The sequence below is a fragment of the Hakea prostrata genome, chromosome 4 (genome assembly GCF_041222555.1).
Source record: "Hakea prostrata isolate BN-2017 chromosome 4, UWA_Hpros_2, whole genome shotgun sequence".
Lineage (NCBI taxonomy): Eukaryota > Viridiplantae > Streptophyta > Magnoliopsida > Proteales > Proteaceae > Hakea > Hakea prostrata.
Window position 1 is genome coordinate 12,408,813 of NC_142603.1, and position 20,538 is coordinate 12,429,350.

At 38.1% G+C, this 20,538-nt stretch overlaps 3 protein-coding genes across 3 annotated transcripts in view; 2 read left to right on the forward strand and 1 right to left on the reverse strand.

Annotated features, from left to right (window-relative positions):
- Positions 1 to 901: 901 nt before the first annotated feature.
- LOC149017950 (Phosphoglycerate mutase family protein) lies at positions 902 to 11,901 on the forward strand. Its single transcript, XM_089152269.1, has 7 exons — positions 902 to 1,216; positions 1,423 to 1,501; positions 1,733 to 1,783; positions 1,913 to 2,023; positions 8,424 to 8,555; positions 9,880 to 9,955; positions 10,661 to 11,901. Exons 1-7 carry the CDS (start codon positions 1,098 to 1,100, stop codon positions 10,882 to 10,884), a joined length of 792 nt encoding a protein of 263 aa, XP_089008395.1. The 5' UTR covers positions 902 to 1,097; the 3' UTR covers positions 10,885 to 11,901.
- On the reverse strand, positions 11,479 to 12,003 carry LOC149017951 (protein AGENET DOMAIN (AGD)-CONTAINING P1-like). The gene has a single exon (XM_089153834.1). It carries the CDS (start codon positions 12,001 to 12,003, stop codon positions 11,479 to 11,481), a length of 525 nt encoding a protein of 174 aa, XP_089009960.1.
- Positions 12,004 to 13,971: 1,968 nt separating this feature from the next.
- Positions 13,972 to 20,538, forward strand: part of LOC149017952 (peptidase uncH-like) — a 31,572-nt gene continuing 25,005 nt past the window's right edge. Inside the window, 7 exon segments of the mRNA XM_089152268.1 lie at positions 13,972 to 14,330; positions 14,698 to 14,764; positions 14,766 to 14,886; positions 15,468 to 15,572; positions 15,690 to 15,761; positions 15,890 to 16,037; positions 16,925 to 17,007. Of these exon segments, the coding sequence (XP_089008394.1) occupies positions 13,996 to 14,330; positions 14,698 to 14,764; positions 14,766 to 14,886; positions 15,468 to 15,572; positions 15,690 to 15,761; positions 15,890 to 16,037; positions 16,925 to 17,007 (931 nt within the window). The 5' untranslated portion in view covers positions 13,972 to 13,995.

Genomic DNA, 20,538 nt, shown 5'->3' on the forward strand with positions numbered 1-20,538 from the left:
GGGGTTGGGGGTACGAAAAAGGTTCCAAGCTGAAGAGGTGGAAAATGTTTTGGTGGGGAACAGGAGCCAAACAATGAGATCACGATAAGGGTTCAACTTGTGTGAGAGTTGGGTGGGAGAGAGAATCCCAAACCTGTGTGAGAGTGGGGTGGAGGGGGAGGAGGGAGATACCCAAGAGCCATTAGCTACAAAAATATATCAAATAGTTCTAAGTTTAGTCAATTATTCAACAAAAACAAAGTTTCATTAAGATAAAACACATCGCCACAAAAATATATCAAATTGTTCTAAGTCTAGTCGATTATTCAACGAAAACAAAGTTTAGTTAAGATAAAACACTCAAAACCATTGAATGCATTAATGTGTTAACATAACACAATTTTATGGCAGGGATTTAAGCAATGGTTGATGAAAACCAAAAAAATGGAGAGACCTAAGAGATAAAAATTCCAAGACAAATGATAGTAATGATGCTTAGTTAATAAGACCAATATCTCTTAGAGAAGAAGTTGTAAATTTGAATGTTTGATTAATGATTATATTTGATGGTATATTATGTCATTTCCAAAGTCTAAAAGTCGCCAATTTAAAAAAAATATAATTTTTTTTTTTTTTCTTTTTTGGTGTTTGAGATATGACATACAGGCCACCTTGAGCACTTCAATTATACCCTCAGAGCTTTGTCGTCGTCCACAAGGGTCGAACCTATGACTATTCTACTGAAAAGTATGATCTTGCGAGTCTACCAATCCTGCATTGAATATAAACATCTTCGGATTCAAAGAAAGATCCACTAATAATCCAAATATTAGAACTCTAAGGTCGAGACGCGGATCTTTCTATGTACAGATTGAACTCAACGAGACAACTCGGGTTCAGCTGCAAGCGAGCTCATCTCGAGTCACGACTCAGCTCGACAGGAATGCATGTACCGTTAAGAGTATCAGCACCTTTCAGGGCTGACGTTTTTCTGATTCGCTAGGTTGTCTGACTTGTTTCTGGCCCTGTCCTGGATTCGTGGAGGTTGAAGTCTGGGAAGGTTTTGAGCATCGAAAATGACGGTAGCCAACAAAATGCTTCCAAAATAAGCAACGCTAATGCTCAACAAGAACGCCAAGGAGCAAGAGCGCAACAGTGATTCTCTCGTCTCTTCTCCCATCTTGCGACCTACATCTCCAAAAATGGCCGATTCCGTTGCTGAGGATTCTACTACTGGGTATTCTTTCATTTCGATCTTTTTCTTTGCTGAGAATACTCGTATTAGGGTTTTTACAAGTGTTTCCTTGTGAATTTTAGTCTCTGTTGTGGATAGATGGAGTACTAGCTAAATGTTTGAATTGCATTTGACAATAAAACACTCTTAGCAATTCCATGTTTTGAACTTTCGTCTCATGCTGGCTATTATAATGATGGTAAATCCAGTTCTGTCGTTCCTGAATTTGCCGAGATTATTGTCGTGCGGCACGGAGAAACATCGTGGAATGCTGATGGAAGGATCCAGGTTTTGTTTTCTCATTTGGTCTTTTTTCTTTTTTCTAAATTGCTTTTGCAGTGATTGACTTCTTATACGTTTGTTGTATAAAGTTCATCAGTCGATTGAGCTATACGTGTTGTTTGTCATACACATTACACACTGCTTTTCTGTTCTGTGTTTTACTTTTTACTCTTCAAATATTAATTTTATGCCTGTGAATACCTTAATCCCTCCAACAACTACTCTTTCATTTAACAGGGCCACCTAGATGTTGAATTAAATGATGTTGGGAGACAGCAAGCAGCTGCAGTAAGTTCATTGCTATAACGTGTTTATGTTTCCCCACTTTCTTATACTGTAATGACAGAGGTTTGTGTTTCAGCAACTTTCTTTTATTTATTATTGTGTAATTGAAAAAGGTTTTGGTGTTTCATGGAGGTTGCTAATCGACTTTCCAAGGAACCTAAAATCTCTGCTGTATATGCATCTGATTTGAAGCGAGCACTTGAAACAGCACAGATAATTGCAAGCCAATGTGGTTCTCTCGAGGTATGAGTCTGTTTTTCAATAAGTAAGATATGTGTATTAAAGCAAGAATTAGTTGTCTTGATAAAATAAGCAAAATATTCATATTGTAATCCTGTTTACTGGGTACTTGTTTTGTATTCAAGGTGTTGTGGGAGTCTTGTGAATTGTTTGTTCAATGAGACTCTTCTGAATGATTAACTTACTGGATCCAGATTAGCTTGAATTAAAAGATGATGGTGTTTATGCGAAAAGTAGAAGAATCTTCCAGTTATTTCATAAAACAGTATTGGCAGATGGTACATACTCATTCAGGAAAGAGAAATGAAAATGCTGCATAAATCGTACTATTAGAAATTGCCTAATCAGATTTTAGAGGGGTGTAAGCATTTTTGTATATGAAACCATAGTTTTCATTCCTGAATCTGGACTCTGGATCTTTGATTTCAAAGAAAGTTGTTAGACTGAGACAAGTGTGGTTGATCAAGTATAAATATTTATAATCCAAGGATTGGCATGTGTGCAGGGGGTCATCTACTGGTACGTCCCAGGCTGTTATCATGATTTACCATTCATTACTCTAATTCCCCGTGTAGAGATTACCCTGAAACTACTCCCTAAAAGCAACATATGTTCAGTTGAAAGTCCATCAGCCTTGAGCATACACGGTAGTGCCACCATAGTGCCATGGACATGGATCTCTCTCTCTCTGTCCCAACTTTGGTGTACACATATGCACATAGTTTTCTTACTTCTATCTTTCCCTTCGTAAGATTCCTTGTAACCATCGCCTTTCTAAAGAAGAAGGAAAGGAAGGAAAAACCTTAAAAAAAAAAAAAAAAAAAAAAAAAGGGATGAAAAACAACTGAAGTAAGAACTTCATTGCCTAAATGTTGTTGGGTATGACGATCACTGAGAGGGTGGCTGTGCGTCAGTGGGCTCTAAAAGCTTAACCTCAGCTGATTCTTTTGCCAACACACCACTCAATATCCTGGGCACTCAAAGACAACTGCTTATACTATGCTCTCATGTGCACAGCACAGACACAGCAAAACAGTTTGGCAACCCTGACTCAGGCACACACTCACGTATATGCTATTGCCCAGAGCTGATGATGATGAGGCTGGCTGGAGGTGGTACCCTAGTTGTCATGGCTTCTAGGATATTCAAGGTTTTTGGGAGGCTTCTCTTTAGTTGGTTTCTTTTTTCAGTGAGGGGGTTGGAGAACCAAGGCAACAAGGTGTCTCATAGGGTACCAAAGTTACATCAAGCGCCCTGGGCACTGGCCAAGTGCCTAGGTGCCAAGGCCCCGCCTAGATCACAATGACAATAGCAACTTGACTACTATGGGGAAACAAATATGTTGCAGGCGAAACCACAATTGGGTAGGACATTCCCAAGTTACCGTTTTACACATGGTCATGCCGTACATAACTCCAATATAGTACACAAGCATATAAGCATAGGCATCCATAACTGTTGTGGCGAATTGCCTAGGTGGATTGAGTAATGCCCAATGGGCTCTCCGTTTACTGGTCACTGTTTTTCTCAGCATAAAATTGAGAGGCTGCATGCATGGCAAATTTCCCTAGCATAAAAACCAAGAGGCTACACCAACAACAATGTTTTGGGTAGCAATCACTGCCAAGGAGTATCCACCCTTCTGTCCAGCACCCATTGGAACCCAACAAAGGGATGGGCTTATAATGATGCCGCAAAATGAAGCTCAAAGCATGATAAAACCCAAATGCAAATGTAAATCCTCAAAAATAGGCTACAGCTATTGATAGGCATTTTGTCAAACATCTTGCCTACAATGGTGTACGGTAATGGGAATTCGACAAAGAGGGTTGCCTTGGCAAGCAGTAACCTCCAGAGATGCGGGATAATCAATCACCTTTTGAGCAGCCCTACAACCATGTTGTCTTAGTGCTTTCAATGCTTCAGTTGGCACTTGGGTTTCTTTAGCCACTTGAGAACCGGGCACAAGGTTCTTCCTTCTCTTTTCTGTCCTCGTCTTTCTTTAGCTTTCTTGAAACCCTTGGTGTATTCTTTAGAGCAGGCAATATAGACTTCTTGATTGCTTGGTTTCAATGATGAAGCATTTTATGTTTGGGGATTCTTTAGAGCAGGCGATGTACCCTTCTTGAGTGCTTGGTTTCAATGATGAAACATTAAAGGTTTGGGGATCCTTAGGTTCAACTTCATGGGAGCTTTTCCCCCACCCTTTTCTCTCTCTCACTTTCTATTTTGTTATTTTTTAATAGATGTCAAAAAGAAACCCTAACACCAACCTAAAGAGCTCAAAACTCCCAAATCCGTGCTTGACTTAATGTCCATGCAGTTGAGCCTTTGGAGCAGCTGGTTGACTACTTGAGATAAAACCTTCACAAGACTTGGTCATTCAGAGGCTTACTGGTCACCTCCACTTCATTTGGATGATGATGATCCTGTTGACTGCTTGGGCATACGGCTGATTCCGGCCTTCAGAATTGGAACTCAATTTGCTCTCAAGAATGTTGACCTGTACATGAACCAGTTGACCAGATTGATTTCTTGAAACTTCGTACCTTTGTCCACTTAAATTTCCATATCTTCCTTATTCAGAAATGACTTGATTGCAGAAGCATTACACAGAATCTGAAGGGCTACATTTCATACAAAGACACCTTCACGCTAGGTGGAGTTTTCCAAAAATTGGCTTGTCTCCAGCTGACAAGCAAAGGCTACTATCCTCAACTAGCGTGCCATGGCTGAAGATCGTGCTCTACATTCTGAATAGAAAGCATCTCAAAAGTTATGTGAAGTTGTACAGACACAACCATAGTTGTTTTGGTGACGAGGCGATGCGAGGCTATTAGGCTAGTTGAGGTGGTGAGGCAATTAGGTGCCCCCCCCCCCCGAGGCAATCAAGGTGTTTCAAATGACATTTTTAGTGTACATCCCGTACATTCTAGTTCATTGTAAATATATCATATATTATATGATAAAAACGCTAAAACAGTTCACGCTAACAAAGTTAAAGTTCCAAAAAAAAAAAAAAAAAAAAAAAAAAAAGAAGAAGAAGAAGAAGAAGAAGAAGAAGAAGAAAGAAAGAAAAAAAAAAAGTGCTAGAATTACCTTTGCTAGAGCAAATGAGGAAGCCGGCCATTGTTTGAGTAGAAGAGGCCCTGTGCCTTAATGATCACTAGGAATTTATAAAAATTAAAAAGAAAAAGAAGAAGAAGTAATGTGGTATTGCATTTGATAGATCAAAACAGTAGCCAAATAGGACCTTTCACGAGGAATCAAGTTCAGATTTGATAGACTTAAGATGAAACATAATTTAGAAGTGAAAGAGGGCTGAAACTAGAGTGGTATTATAATGATAACAACATAACAATATGGGCTGATAAATCTTCAAAACAAGGGCATAACTATGATGAAGAAATCGAAAGGATAATATGAGGGAATTGAGAATAACAATGTAACACCTGGGCTTCACACCGCAAGGTGGATCGATTGGATCGAATACCAACCTACCTTTGATCAAACACAAGGAGTCTCCATAGAGAATGAATGCTAACAAAGCAATTTGATTTCAATAGATGAATTGTGTCTTCACCTCTTATATAAGTCTCTTTATATAGCATTCTAAAGAGACATAAACATTAACGGCAACATCCAACCACTAGCTAACACCACCTACCTATTAATAACTCAACTACTACCTAACTCTTGACAAGGAAAACTCTTTTGACAATGAGTTTTTTTATTTTCAAAGCACAATCCCTTTTATTGACTTTTCAAGAACTAGACTTGGGGTTAGGTCTAGACCATGAATATGTGGGCTAACTTTAACTCACTTAAATAGCCTTAACCCATAAAAGTCACGTGCTGATTTGGGTGATAACTTTAGACCTTTAATGGGCCTAACCCAATGGGCTTTTTTTCTTTCTTAAATATTTCTTTAATTCTGCATCAAGAAGAAGAAGCCAGAACCACCTTTGCTGGAGAAGATGATGATGTTGGTTGTCGTCTAAATAGAAGTGAGTCTTGAGAATAAGAGGCGGAGCAGATGAGGAAGTTGGCCATCGTCTGAGTATAAGAGGCACTGTGCCTCAGTGATTAGTAGAAATTTTAAAAAAATAAAATAAATAAATATTAAAAAAAACAAAACTACCTTTGCCGGAGAAGATGATGATGTTGGTTGTCGTCTAAGTAAAAGAAATGCTTGATCATAGGTGTCGGAACAAATCAACAAACTTATTGGAAAAAAAAAGATTTGAAACTTACTTGGCCTGAGATGAGAAGCTATGGAAAGGAAGAACCACTGGAGACTACCACTGCAAGTTGGAGAGTCGAGACTCCCCCTACAACCCCAAATATGAAATTAGAGTCTGAGAGTTTAAAAGTTAAGGAAAAAAATTAAGAAAAGGTATTGCCGGAGAGAAGTAGGTCGACACTGACCTTCGCTTGAGAAGAGCGCCAGAAATCCCCAGAAATTGTTGCAATAGCCACTACATGTCGCTGCTACGACAGGCCTTTTGTTTTGGTGTTGCCATTTGTGCAGATGGTTTTAGGTTAATTTGTGATGTTTTACTTTTTCTAATATAATATTTTTATTCCATGTAGCATCGATGCAAAGAAGAGCATAGGTTAACCCAATAGGATTTTTCGAATCAGAATCTTACGGCTTGTGAACTTTAAAACTTTGAATCACTATCAATTTTTTTTTGGGATTTAAGTAAGTAAAAAGGCGGATGCCTTGGGGGCTAAGGCGATGCCTTGGACTCTAAGGCGACCACCTTATGCAACTCTTATTAGGCGACTCTTGCCTCACTTTCTCCATTAGCGCCGGGACACCTAAGCGATGCCTTAACAACTATGGACACAACAGCTACCACTTAATGCACTCAAGCCACATCATCCTACCATGTGATAGACCTTATGCCAACAGAGATGTACCGGTGCCATGCCATCTAGTGTGGTCACCTCAAACATTCATGCACTTTGCATACTTAGATGCATAAATGTGACTTTCCACCTTTGTACTCACAACTACTTTCTATGCAACTGCTCTAGTGACTGCACTTTACGAGATGCACTGTGACAACAACAACTGGTACACATGCATTGTTGACAACAATGACAGTCAACTCAAGACACTGCCATCTGCATTGTGTCCAAATATCACAAGTAATTCCATCTCCGACAGCTCGATAATTGATTAGGAAACTGGACGATGATGCAGTTTATATAGGGATGAGATTGAGTTTTATACCCATCAGAATTCATGCTACCAAGTTTTGAATATTAAATTTAGCGGTGCCTCACCATTTTCTTCCAGCCTATGTTAGGGAGTCCTCTTCCTTCAAATTCTCATCCAATCACCATCAAGGTAGAACTCCTCACCATGGGAAACAATAAACTTGCTTAAAAATAATTATTATAATAAAATATTATAATGAAGGGAAACTTGCAATCTATGTTGAGATTAAGGTTTGGACCTTGATTCATCGAAAAGAAAAAAAGGGTTAGACCGTGATTAGCAAATTTTAACAAAAGTCGTGAATTATGATCAAGTAATTCTTACTTTTAAGTGTGCTTGATATGAAACAAGGACTTTCTTATGAAAAGGTTGGACCGTCATTCCCTGTGTATGCTTTTTGCTGATGATATTGTGTTGATAAATGAAACACAAGTAGCGATTAATACCAAATTAGAATCATGGATAGTAACTTTGGAATCAAAAGGTTTTAAACTAAGTAAAATGAAGACACAATATCCAGTTTGTAACTTTGATCATGATTAGACGGATGATGAGGTGGTGAAATTTGATGATAAGGAGATTCCTCAAAGCGATTGTTTTAGATACCTTAGTTCAATTGTAAATAAAAAAAAGTGATATAAAAGATGATGTTTCCCAAAGAATTAAAATAGGGTAGATGAAGTGGAGAGGTGCATCCGGGATCTTGTGTGATCATGTATTTTCCTTTAGAACTTGAGTTTTATGATTTTATCATCCATAGGGTCTAGTGGCCTGTGGTTTATATAACTTTGGAAGTTCACAAGGTTGTGAAAAATGAGAACTTTTATGTTTGGTGAAAGATTGTATGGAAAACCTTTTGCTCTTTGCTTGTGAGAAAAAGAATTTGCAAGTATTTCATGAATTTTAAGGATGCTCAAGACGTTGAGACGATCAAACATAAACACCTTTAAGGGATAGTAGGAGAAAGTAGAGTTAGTTTAATCATAAAATTATGTTTAAAATCAACTAGAATTAGAATCTTTTATCAACCATCATACAAAATTCTTATTTGTTATTATCCTTTTTTTTGGGTGGTTAGGGGAGGATGGGGTGGGTTGAGGGGTTGGTGGAGGACGTTCAACTTAACAATCCAACATCTTCTAGGTTGTAACCTCAAATCTTCATTCTTTTCAGGTTATAGAAGATTGTGAGCTGAGGGAAAGGCATCTTGGGGATCTTCAAGGTTTGGTGTTGCGTGAATCTGCCAAAGTTAAGCCTGAGGCTTATCAAGCTTTTACATCTGGTCGAACAGACCAAGAAATACCAGTAAGCCTTTTACTAGTTTTATATCCTTTGTTCCTTTGAGAAAATTACATTTGTTGACTGGAGCAACTTGTGTATGCTAATTTCAAGTACTAAATCAAGTTTTTGAGCTTCAATGATGTAAGATACAGGGTAGCAGAATGATGGTGCCCTCAAAGTCTGTTTGGGGTGTTAATTATTTCTGCTTTATAATGATTGGACTGAAACTGAAACTGCACTTTGCAGCTCTGTCCAGAACTTTCTTCAAGCAGGTGCTGGTGCTTTTCCGTGGGGGAGGGGGACTAGTTTCCATTCTTAACCTTTATGGGATCTCTATTTCCTTCTGAAGCTTTGTTTCCTTCATGGATTTGTAGTTCTTTTGGTGTACGGAAAAGCCAGGGCAGTTTAGCACCTTATTTTGTGTCTATCTCTATGCTAACTGTGTGACTGGGCGGTGTTCTTTAAGCCTTGAAATTGTGCAAGTCTTTCTTGATGAGCAGCAGGAAAGCCCTCCTCAAGTCCAGATTGGTTGGTGAGCCTAGTGATAGGAGACTGCCTAGCTTGGTTCGGAGAGCACTGGCTGGGTTAAAGATTTGTCTCTTGCCAAAATGTTATGATCTAAATCTGAACTTTTGACCCTACTTGTTTGGATGGGTGTTCACAAAAAGTCAACTAAGCTTCACTTATTTCATTCCCGGGATGAAGAAGAAAATCATCCTCACCCCACCCACTACAAGCAACTCCAATCAACATGAAAACTCTTTCTATTGGCATTCTTTCCCTTTGCTTTGTGTCAATTCCCTGCCAAGGGCTGTTGACAACATGATAAATCAATAAATTGCCAAATTTTTTATTCCATTTTCCAGTTCCAACTTGATCGATCCATAAAAAAAAATCCTCTAAAAAAGTTGAAACCTTCTAAATGGTCCTATACTTCCATTAATGTCTTTGATTATAGTTTCTTCCTCAGCTATTTTATCTTTATCTGATCTCATTAAACGTAATCAGATAGGCAGCTACCTGTTATGGTAGCTCATCTGTTGATATGGATCACTTTGATATTGGTGAGTAAAACTGTAAAAGGCTAATGTCATGGTACCAAATTCCATGCTTGAGTGGCTTATTACATGGCTGCTCTGAATCTTTACCGGCTAAATGTTGTTGCATCATGGAACACGATGTCTTCTTGCTGGAGATCTCTTTCTTTAAGATCAATTTCAAATTGTGCTTTTAGTTAAATTCTGGTTCCAGAGATGCGTTTTGAAATACCAAATTTGTTACCGGAAACTTATTAAACATTTTCATTTGCATCTAAAATATTTTTATCTTCCCATTTAATGTTAATCAGGGTGGTGGAGAAAGTCTGGATCAACTTCACCAGCGATGCACATCCGCACTGCAAAGAATTGGGGTGAAACATAAAGGTAAAATTTGTTGATGCTGTATTCATGAGGACATCCCTTATTTGTAACTACCCCAACAGTTTGAAAGTCACTGCTGGTTGTCCTTTCACAATGTATATATGTTTTCATAGTTATCAAGTCACAATGGCTTCCAAGCTTCTTGATCACCTTGTCGCCTTGTGGCCTTGTTGGTGTCATCTTGCTCTTTTGATCTTCTCCAATGCTGTGGCTGCTGTGCTTCTTTGATTACTAAAAGTGCTTTGTTAAAACAATAGACATGCTTTTATGGATTCATCTTTCTCTGAAATCTAGTATTTGGCTGTATTGAAAATCTCTCACCTAGATTATAGAATTCAGACACAAGTTGTTAAAATCCGTGGTCCACTGAAACCCAATAAGCATTAAGCTTAGGTAAATAGCTTGGGTTGTGGATCTTCCTGGCACAGGACCAAATTAATTTTTCTGTGATATTATTATTGTTGCTTTTCCCCCTCAGACGAGTACCAGTAACTTTCTCCCATAACATCATTATATGACTTGAATTATGCCTCTTGTATACTGTTATTCTGAATATCACCGTTAATGTATAAATCTCGTTCCTTGTTATTCCGAAAGGAAAACAGTTTTTGTTGATTCTCACATTATTTTGCTGCAGCTTTTGGTATCCTAAATGGATGTTTCTATTGTTAATTCTGTACTCAACGTTTGGTTGCTTGTCCCCTACAGGAGAGAGAGTGATTGTAGTCACTCATGGAGGTGTTATTAGAGCACTCTACAAGCGAGCAGCGTCAAAGGGAAAACCTGCCGGAAAGATACTCAATACTTCTGTTAACATATTTCTCTTGTCTGCTGGTGAGGATTGGATCATAAAAACATGGGGGGATGTGAGCCATCTCGGCAAAACTGGGTTTCTTGAGACTGCTTTCGGAGGTGACAAGCATTCTGGCTAATAAATGATATTATAATTCTTTCCTGTTTGCATCCATTTGATCATAAATTATCATCAAGGTGGTTTTATTGCGCTTCTATATAATGGCCAACAGGCGATTTTATTTGGCTTTGATTATTTTATTAATTGTCTATTACAGAAAGTATATTAGCATGTTTAGAGTTTATCATCTGTTATATGAACTGTTCAAAATCCTCGTTTTTCAATGCTCAGATGTAATATTACTGGAACATGCTGCCAGTTTCTTGGGCGTCAGTTTGCTCACCAATGCAGTGGTTTCTGTAATGCTATTTTGTTAATTAATTTTGCCTCTTCTTAAATGGATGTGTCTTTTGGAGAAAATCTAAGATGGGTTTCTTCATGGCTTTTCTATTTTATACATGGGAATCCAAATTATTTCCTGAATATAACACTCTTTCTGATGCACTATTTTGTGAAGTGCGCAATCTGTTTACATGATTTGTCATAATAACGAGAGATATTAAAAAAACAAACCACCCCAATTTTACCTAACTAAAAAAAATGGAAAAAGAAACCTGTAAACAAATCAGGGAACGAAATTTAACCTAACTAATAAAGAAACGCAGGAAATCTTTCACAGCCAAGAACATGAAAGAACCCATTTGCCATTCTTCCATTCCTGATGAGGTCTGAGTGCAGAGAAAGTATAAGCAACCAATTGTTGAGTGGTTGGGAAGTAAACATGGTACTTGGACTCATCTACCAATCTCCGCCGCTTCTGAACATTACAAACCTCATCACCATCATCTGCTGATGATCTTTTGTGATCGAAGCATGCGTAGTACTTGGATTGATCTATACTGAAGATCCTTCCAGCCCACCAACCATCATTGTCATAAGCATCTACTTTGTCGCTCACGTTGAAACTGGAGGCATGAAGTTGAGGTGGGCGAGGCCTTACTTCACTGACATGAACTCTCTCTTTAAGCCATTTGGATTCATCATCGGTTACCAGTGTTTTGTATTCTACCCATATATGATCCTTTGAGACTTGGAGAACCTTTGCCACATAGTACGAACCCACGAAGCCTTCTTCTTTGCTGTTAACCTCAACTGAATCGCCAATTCTGTAGTTCTGTTTTCTTGATGAGTTTTCCATTACTAATTAACGTTAAGATGTGACGCGAAGAGGGAAGCTGTTTTCTGGGGAGATGATCGCGAAGGGTGGTTGCTGCTACAGTTCTGTGAGTGATAGGTTGGGTTCGTTAAGGATATGAGTAGCTATAAATAGATCGAATTCAAGGAAACCTTTTCCAAATAGGATTGGGGAATTCGAATTCAGGACGATGGAAATAGAAACTAAAACTAGAAAGAAGACTGCTTTGACCAAAATGCCCTTCTCGTCTTGAAAGCAAACCTTATTTTATATTTTTATTATAACTACCTGCTGATCGGACAATTTTACCCTCAAACAGTAGAGTTCCTCTCCACCTAGGCTTTGGACCATGGATTTTATATTTTTACTCCCTTTTGGAATTTTACCCAAAAAGGGATTTTTATACATTTGCCTGAGGTCAATGAGTTGGGCTTCTCGCCAATGGTGTCAGATGGCTGCAGATACTTGCAAGGGTATTTGGTTGGCTACTTGGGTCTTCTGTTAGGGGGAGAATCCCACAGTGATTCTAATATGTTACAGGATTCTATCATATGTTGAATATTTTAATTTGAGGACACCATTGAAGTTATTTTAGCCTTTGGATTAGAATAATACACATGACTTGAATTCTATAACTCATTGAACATCTCTTGAGAGTTATCATTCACAACCATTAGATTAGTTTTTGGAGTGTGGATGTGGGCTTCCCATATGTTTTTTCACCACCACATTGGGGTGGGGCCGTGTGGGTCCCACCTCTATTTTTTATTATTGTATATCCAATTCCATTCAGTTTCAATTATGATTTTTCAAACCTAGAAGACCAACTCAGTAATGGGGTCCCCTTTCGGATCCTCATCCTCTACATTCTCAACCCTTGCAATTCGTATATAGAATTGTGAGACATGACAATTAGTTATCCAATAGTTAGAATTAAAACCCAATTATGAATTGAACCTAATAAATCCTTAAAATTAAGCATCAAGAAAAGAGGAGAAACAAAATTAAGAAAAGCAAAAAAAAAAATTAAGGGATTCATCATATTCAGTTCTTAGTTGGGTTTTAATTGTGATTGTTGGATAATTAATGGCGTATCACAATCCTAAATACAAATTACTGGGAATTATATCAGTGAAAATTGTAGAGGAAGTGATTTCACTAGTTTTGGCGTTCCGTCTTATTTATGATTGCAACAAGTGACATATTTACTTAGTAAAAATTATGCTAGAAAAAGATGCACAATTTTTTAAATTATGGAGTGTTTATTTAAACCTTGTCAACACGAATTGGTTTAAATCCGCCCAAGCCTGCCCAAACCTATTTTGACTTTTTTATTCCAAAAGATAGGTTTAGATTACAAAATAACTACCTCTGTAGGGATAGGCGGGTTTCTGGTTTAGCCCTTGAGCCAACCAAGCTCCACGTCAAACAAAATAAATTAAAATTATATATAAATTGACTTTTAAATAAAAGTTTTTTTTATTTTTTAGTTAGTAATGCAAAAAGAAGTAATGATACTTTTATTTTTTTTTATGGACAATTAAGTAATAATACCATATAAACTTATATTATAATTGAGAATCGATGACTTGGTATTCTTCGTCAATTTCATTTTTTTTGGTCAAAATATTGTTCATCAATTTCATGTAAATGATTTAAAAATTAAACAAATTATACTGACACCTCAAAATGGAGACCTTAAAGTACTTACGCCTCATTTTATATTTAAAAATCATAAGACCCAAAACTAGATTTTCATTGGATATGTTTGTCTAATTTGTCACTATAAACTCTTTAGACACTGTTTATTATAAGAATATCTAAAAATAAAAATTAATTTAATTGTTTTCAATGATAAATTTTATAAATATATATTTAATAAAAATCTAATTTTTGAATTTATATTTTTTAAACATAAAGTGTGCGTCCGATACTGTGCAAAGCGATGGTCAATGTCCCCATAAGAAGTGGAGGAGTCATTGGGAATAATTTGGCATGGCCACATTGGCCGTACTCCGTTTCAGTTGTTTGACCAGTTCTGCTATTCCATTTTCATCCAGTTTGGGCTTGAAGCAGAACCGTATTCTGAGTGTCAGCTACTTCGTTACCGTGAGGCAACGATTGCTGCAGCAGCAGCAGCAGCAGCAGAAGAGCTTGAAAACGATGGCTTCATCAGCGTCAGCTGAGGAGAAGTTTGAGGCTTCTTTTGGTTCTTGGAAGTCGCCCATTACCGCTGACGTTGTCTCTGGCGCCGAGAAGCGGTTGGGTGGTATCGCAGTGGATGGTCGCGGCCGCCTAATATGGGCTGAGTCTCGTCCAACTGAAGCTGGGTAAGGCTTCTTCTTTCCTTTGTCGCACGTTGCAGATTTGATCCTTATCTTTCTAATCATACAATAGGGTTGAAGAAGCATTCCAGTAGGTTTTTCCCTTGCTTTTAGCTTATTACCACTATTGATCAAATTGTCGTTCGGAAGTTGTTCTTTATTGATTTTGGCCTTGATGTAACACTAACCAAAAGACAGCGAGAAATATAAACCCCACTAATCAATCTTGCCTGGGTAGATAATGCTGATGTAGTTGAGGGTTGTTGTTTCAAGGATGTCCATTTCCTTGTATATTTTAGTATGTGTTGTTATTTAGCTTATTCCCACGTTCAATGTTTTGTGTGATGAATGTTTTCCTCCCCCAATTCATCAGGCGAGTGGTTCTGGTCAAGGAACCAGAAAAATCTGGAGATGACCCTGTGGATATCATCCCTAAAGAAATTTGCAGTGCGGACACTGGCCCAAGAATATGGAGGTGGGGCGTTTGCTGTTTCTGGCGATATGGTGGTTTTTTCAAATTACAAGGATCAGAGACTGTACATGCAGTTAATTACCTCTGAAGGTTTGCTTCTTTGTACCATCTTGCGCTTTGGCAAATTTATATCATCTCTATCGTCCTTGGGTGCTGCGGGTGTTTGCTCTTAATTCAAGGAATAAGGACAGTCAACTGACCCTGATCTTTTCCCCTTTCCCCTCTTTCCCCTCTTTCCCCTCTTTCATTCTTTTTGATCAACTATGTTAATATGTACAGTACCATTTCTTGTTGTTGTTACTTGTTACTAAACGAAAATTTTCAGTTGGGCTCCATTTGGATGGTAACAAGAGAATTAGAGATTTATATTGACAATTGGAAGTTGTTTCTTCCTTAAAAGCTGAAGGTTGACTGGGAGTAATAGATCAGACCATTCTTAGTTTGTTGTCCCATCTGGTGACCAAATATAGAATGTATTTTGCCACAAAATAACCTTTATCTGGATTTATACGAAAGGAGGTTTGGCCTAAACACAGCTCTTTCAATACGAATCAAAATATTTTCATTTCTTTGTTTTCTCCCAATTGACTAAGGTATTCATTGTTATTACTATATTCATTTGTTGTGTCTCTAATAGCAGCTGGATGATTCTCAGTTTTGGTTATTGTCAGATTCCTCTCCATTACCACTTACCCCAGATTATGGAGGACCTGTGGTTCGATATGCTGATGGAGTGTTTGACTCACGTTTTAATCGTTATCTGACTGTAAGAGAAGGTATTTTACTGACTGTGAAACCACATTTCAATTTGATTAGCTTTGATGCTGGTTTACGCTTTATTGGTTCTCATGATCCCACATTTCCTTTCTTTTGGTTGTTATATTAAACACCAGATCATCGTCAAAGTAGTTTAAATCCAACGACAACAATTGTATCAGTAGAACTTAACCATGCTGATATCCAAGGTAGACAATCTACTCTAACAATAATTATTTAATTTCATGTATAAGTTTGAATGTAAGTTTGTCTTATATTTCAAATTTTAACTGTACATTCCATTCATTTGACTATCCTTTTTCTGATTTGCCTTCAGAGCCAAAGGCATTAGTCAGCGGCAATGACTTCTATGCATTCCCACGCATGGACAAAAATGGAAAGCGGATGGCATGGGTAGAGTGGGGCCACCCCAACATGCATTGGGACAAGGCAGAGCTATGGGTTGGTTATATTTCTGATAATGGGTGAGTAGGAATTGTTGTTAATTTCCTTCTCCTGAATTGATTTGTTCGATGTTTATTTTATTTCTCTAAGATGAATTTTCTGTAGGATCTGAACCAACCCCTTTATCAATTATAATCAAGAGAATACATTAGATAATAATTTTAAGCCAAATTCCGCATTGAATTCTGAGTATTTTTTCAAAGCTAAATTGTTACTTCTAGTGTCAATTGCTTCAGATTTGTTGAAGTGAGCTTTTTGGTTATAGCCAAAATTTAACCTCCAGTGCCATTTTTTTTTTGGGGGGGTTCTCTTATCAGGAGGGGGTGGTAGCTTGTTGAAAATGTAAGCTTACAACTCACGAAGGAAATACTACAACCAACTCAGGGTCTAACCAACAGCTATCTGCAAGAGGTTGCTACTCAAATTTCATGTGCTGTTGGGAGGTCAACTGCTTTATGGCCCTAATCGGCTGAGGTTCATCGGACTTCCTAATATTCCTCATCCCCTGTTAAACATTAGCTAATTGATCCTTTACCATTGTTTTTCCCATCCAAGCTCTCTGTTACCTCTAGTCTTCTGTTCTCACATGATCTTCTGTTACTTCCTGTTTATGAGTTTGATATTCTCAATCATATCTTCAGTTGCTATTTGCTACATAATGCTGTGTCAGTAGTAGCTGTGTTTACCCTGAGTGGATTGGAATCTTTCCTCAACTCTATAACAAGCAAATCAACGCTACATTTTGGAAGTATATATGAAACTTCATATATACCTAAAATTTGGTGTTTGCCAGTAATGGTTTCTTTTTAGATTAATGTTTTTTTTTAAATGGTTCTTTCCACCTTTTCCTCCTTTATTAATCCTTTTGTTCTAGCTTTTGTCTTGATTCATGTGTGTCCATGTATAGGGACATCTACAAGCGCATCCTTGTTGCTGGTGGTGATCCTGCACTGGTAGAATCTCCAACTGAGCCCAAATGGTCTTCCAATGGTAATCATGATTCTGTTTCCATTACTGGTGTTCTGCCGTGAGAGTACTTTGTGGCTGTAAATACTAAATACATTGCCAAACCTTACATTTTTGTTGCGAAGAGTAGTCAAGGCAGAATTGTAGGCTGAGAGGGACAGCTCCTTGTGAGTAAGGATTCATTAGTTGAGTCTAGGAAGGTTAGTGGAGGCTATAGTTATTTGCTGTAATTTTTCAGTTTTGAATGACTTAATGAATTGAGTGTTTGAGTCAGGGTCTCCTGTGTGGGTGGGCCTTGGCTGGTGTCTAGGAGTTCAGATTATTGTCATCTTCTTCAATTCCATCAGCATTCAAGAGTGTTCAAGCATCCAAACAATCAATCAAGCAGGCATTCTCAATCTCCACGCAAGTACAGCAGCCATCAACAAGTCCCCAGGCCTTCTCAAGTAAGTTACAGCCCTCTCCCCACCAACCCCAGCCCCCTTTTTCTGTCCGGAAGCTTCCGTACCTCCTTCCCTCTCTGTCTGCAACTTCCCCTGCCCCATTCCCTCTGTTTCAGACCTGGATAACCCTCCCAACCCCATCGCATACATCCCTTAACCCCTTCCCTTCGATCCTGGTGAAGCCCAACCCTTCCCCTTGCAGTTGTAGCCTTCCCCCTTCTCTTTCTTCTTCCCCTTGTCCTCGGTCCTAACCTAATAGGATTCATCTATTCCCCTCATCAAATCAGCCCCATTCCACCCTTAATGGAGTTGCCGTAGCCTATAGGATTGACTTCTAACAATAGTTTACCCATTACAGCCCTAGTTCTGGAGTTAAGGAAAACCTGAACTTCATCTCTTTCGTGAGGAAGTTGCAGAATTTTCTGAGATTTTCTGGCTTTCTTATACCTCAAATTTCAACCCTTAAACCCGTAGGATAACTTCTGAAATTAAAAGCCAGAGTTGTTTCCAGTTCAGTGTCCACCCACATTCAACCCTTGGCCCTTTCCCGGCCTTGACTGAAACCTATTCCTATTCCTATTCTTATCTGGTCTAGGATTGACTTTTCAAATCTGGATTTTGAGCTCTAATACAAACTCAGATCTGGAACTTCAATTCCAGCATATCCAAACAGTATTAGAACCTTTAAAAACCCTAACCTAAACACCTAGAAACCCTAACCAGTGCTGGTTCTTATTAAAGAGGGTCCTGGATATCCAACTCTAAACCCGGGTTGCATCACCTTGCCTCAGGGTAATTCCGTTGAACTGCATGTCGTAGTTCCTTAGTAGAATTGAAGAGAAGAAATTTGGGATTTATAGAAGGCCCATAGGGTTTATCAGGAAAGGCATAACCAACATAATCAGCTCATCAGTAGACAACCATGTAGTACCTGTAGTTGGATCGTGGGCTTGGGGGTGTTTGTTGTATTGAAGACAAAGTAGTTGTGGGCCCAAAGTTGAGAAGACATGGACATGTACATGACTAAATGTGGTGTTCTGCCCATTCAATTTGTTGTGCTAACTTGGAGAGTGTTAGTATAGCTAGGGATATACGCAAATGACCAAGGGGAAACCTCATCTGTGCAAGTATAGAGCACACCAATGGAGGTGACACTAGCATTTTCACTGATCATGGGGACGAGTATCACTCTAACCAAAAAAGCATGGTAGAGAAAACACTAGTGGTGGAGAGAACGATGGAGAGGTGCGGAAACCAGAGGGTCACAGCGGACAAAAGCAATGGCAAGGGAGGGTGGCAAAAGGCATGTTGACCTTGGTAGGTGGTGGTGCCAACAAGAAAGACTAGTGAGAGGCACAACAACTAGAGGTTTTGGTAGACAAAGGCGCCAATACCAAGGAGTTGCTATGCCAACACTGAGAGGTGACTAGAGGTGTCTCAAGACTCGAAGGAGCAAGAAGCAAGAGGGTCATGGCAGACAGAGTTGAGCATGGCAAGAGGCAACGAAGGTTGGATTGGGAGAAGGTTAGGGTTGCACGGTTTAGGTATTTTTTAGAATGCTAGATGAGGCTATGGCCTCCAATTCAGTGGTGGTGGATGACAGGTCACTTAATCGCATTAATATTTTATCAAATTCTTTGTATTTTAATGAGACTAATTGGTTGTTTTATTTGGATTTATATTATATGGACAGATTAGAGCGTTTGGTTATCAAGTCCAGAAATGGTTTAAAACCACATCACCACATTTTTAAATTAAATCAAAGAACCAGGCCCAAATTAAGATGGAGGATTTGATTATGTCCAAAGCTGAGTTTGATTTTGGTTCACGGATTTTCGTGAATGTCTTAATTCAACAAATAAAGATTTCGTTTCTCTTCCGATCGGACATCTAAGGAGAGCGAGTTGGAAAGTGACTAAATTAGAAACCACTGCATTGGCAAGGAGGAAGATGGAAACAATCAAATGGGCAAGGAGAAAGAAAGGAAACAATTGAATTGGGAAGAATTGCATTGCTAAAGCGAACAATGGAAATGACAAAATTGGAAAGGATGCACAATTGGCAGGAATCTTTTATAAGAAGGAAGGCATTTTCAGAGATTTATCATCACAAGCTACTACAAGAGGAAGCCACAGTTCTGAGGAAGAAACGGCACGATGTTTTCTATTTTCGTTTCTTTATTCTTCTTTTCCATGTCTAGCTAATTCCATCTTTTGATCAAGATTAATAGAAGTTTGATTTTCGACAATTGTGAGATTTCGGGTAATTAGTTTTCTTTAATTCTCAGGTATTTGTACATTTTCCATATTTATTATGTTATTGGATTAATCCTTAGACAACAGGCCTGTTGTTTGATGATTAATACAATACTTAATCAATTAGAATAATTATTTATTATTCTTATATAAGTGACAAATAGCATCCTTGAATGGGTAATCAATGCCCTAAAGAGTTTGCTATGAGAATTTATGTCCTAGTTTAAATAAACAAGGCTTTTCCGGGTTTATTGACTAGGGAATGGGTCTTTCATATTTAATGTGATTAATAGACATAACTCAAAGGCCAGATCTGAAGATAATGTTTATTAATTAGGGGATAACTCAAAGGACGGATCCGAAGGTTATCGAGAAAGTAGGGAAAGATTTTTTGTTAGAGGACTGATCCTCAATGACCATAACCAATCTACCTGAAATTAAAGTTTTTGTTTTTAAGTCAATGATCAATTGAGAGAATCAATACTGAAATTAAATCTTGATTAAAAGTTTTTATTTTGATTTTCTTATTACCTACTACATCCATTTATTTGTTTTATTTATTATTTAGTTTCTCGATTCAAACCCCCCCCCCAATTTTTATCAAGGAATAAATCTTCACAAATCTTTGCTGATTCAACCCTACTTACTGATATTACAAATTCAGTTAAGAAAAGGATTATCTTTGGTGGATTCAACACCCATCAGTGGAGCAACATAAAGAACAAGGATAAATAAAAATGGAAAAAAGCACTTTCTAGGGTTTTGGTGTCTGATTGTAGGTACAAAACGAAGGTTGAAGCATCATGTGACTTGTTAATGATAGAAGTCTTCCTTAGTTACAAACTTATAGGGGCAAA

Excerpts from the sequence above, each read along its gene's own strand:
- LOC149017950 (XM_089152269.1), top strand. The coding sequence starts at position 1,098 with ATGCTCAACAAGAACGCCAAGGAGCAAGAGCGCAACAGTGATTCTCTC. Across the intron at positions 1,784-1,912 it reads GGAGACAGCAAGCAGCTGCA|GTTGCTAATCGACTTTCCAA; the intron begins GTAAGTTCATTG and ends TGTTTCATGGAG. Across the intron at positions 9,956-10,660 it reads AATTGGGGTGAAACATAAAG|GAGAGAGAGTGATTGTAGTC; the intron begins GTAAAATTTGTT and ends TGTCCCCTACAG.
- LOC149017951 (XM_089153834.1), bottom strand. The coding sequence starts at position 12,003 with ATGGAAAACTCATCAAGAAAACAGAACTACAGAATTGGCGATTCAGTT.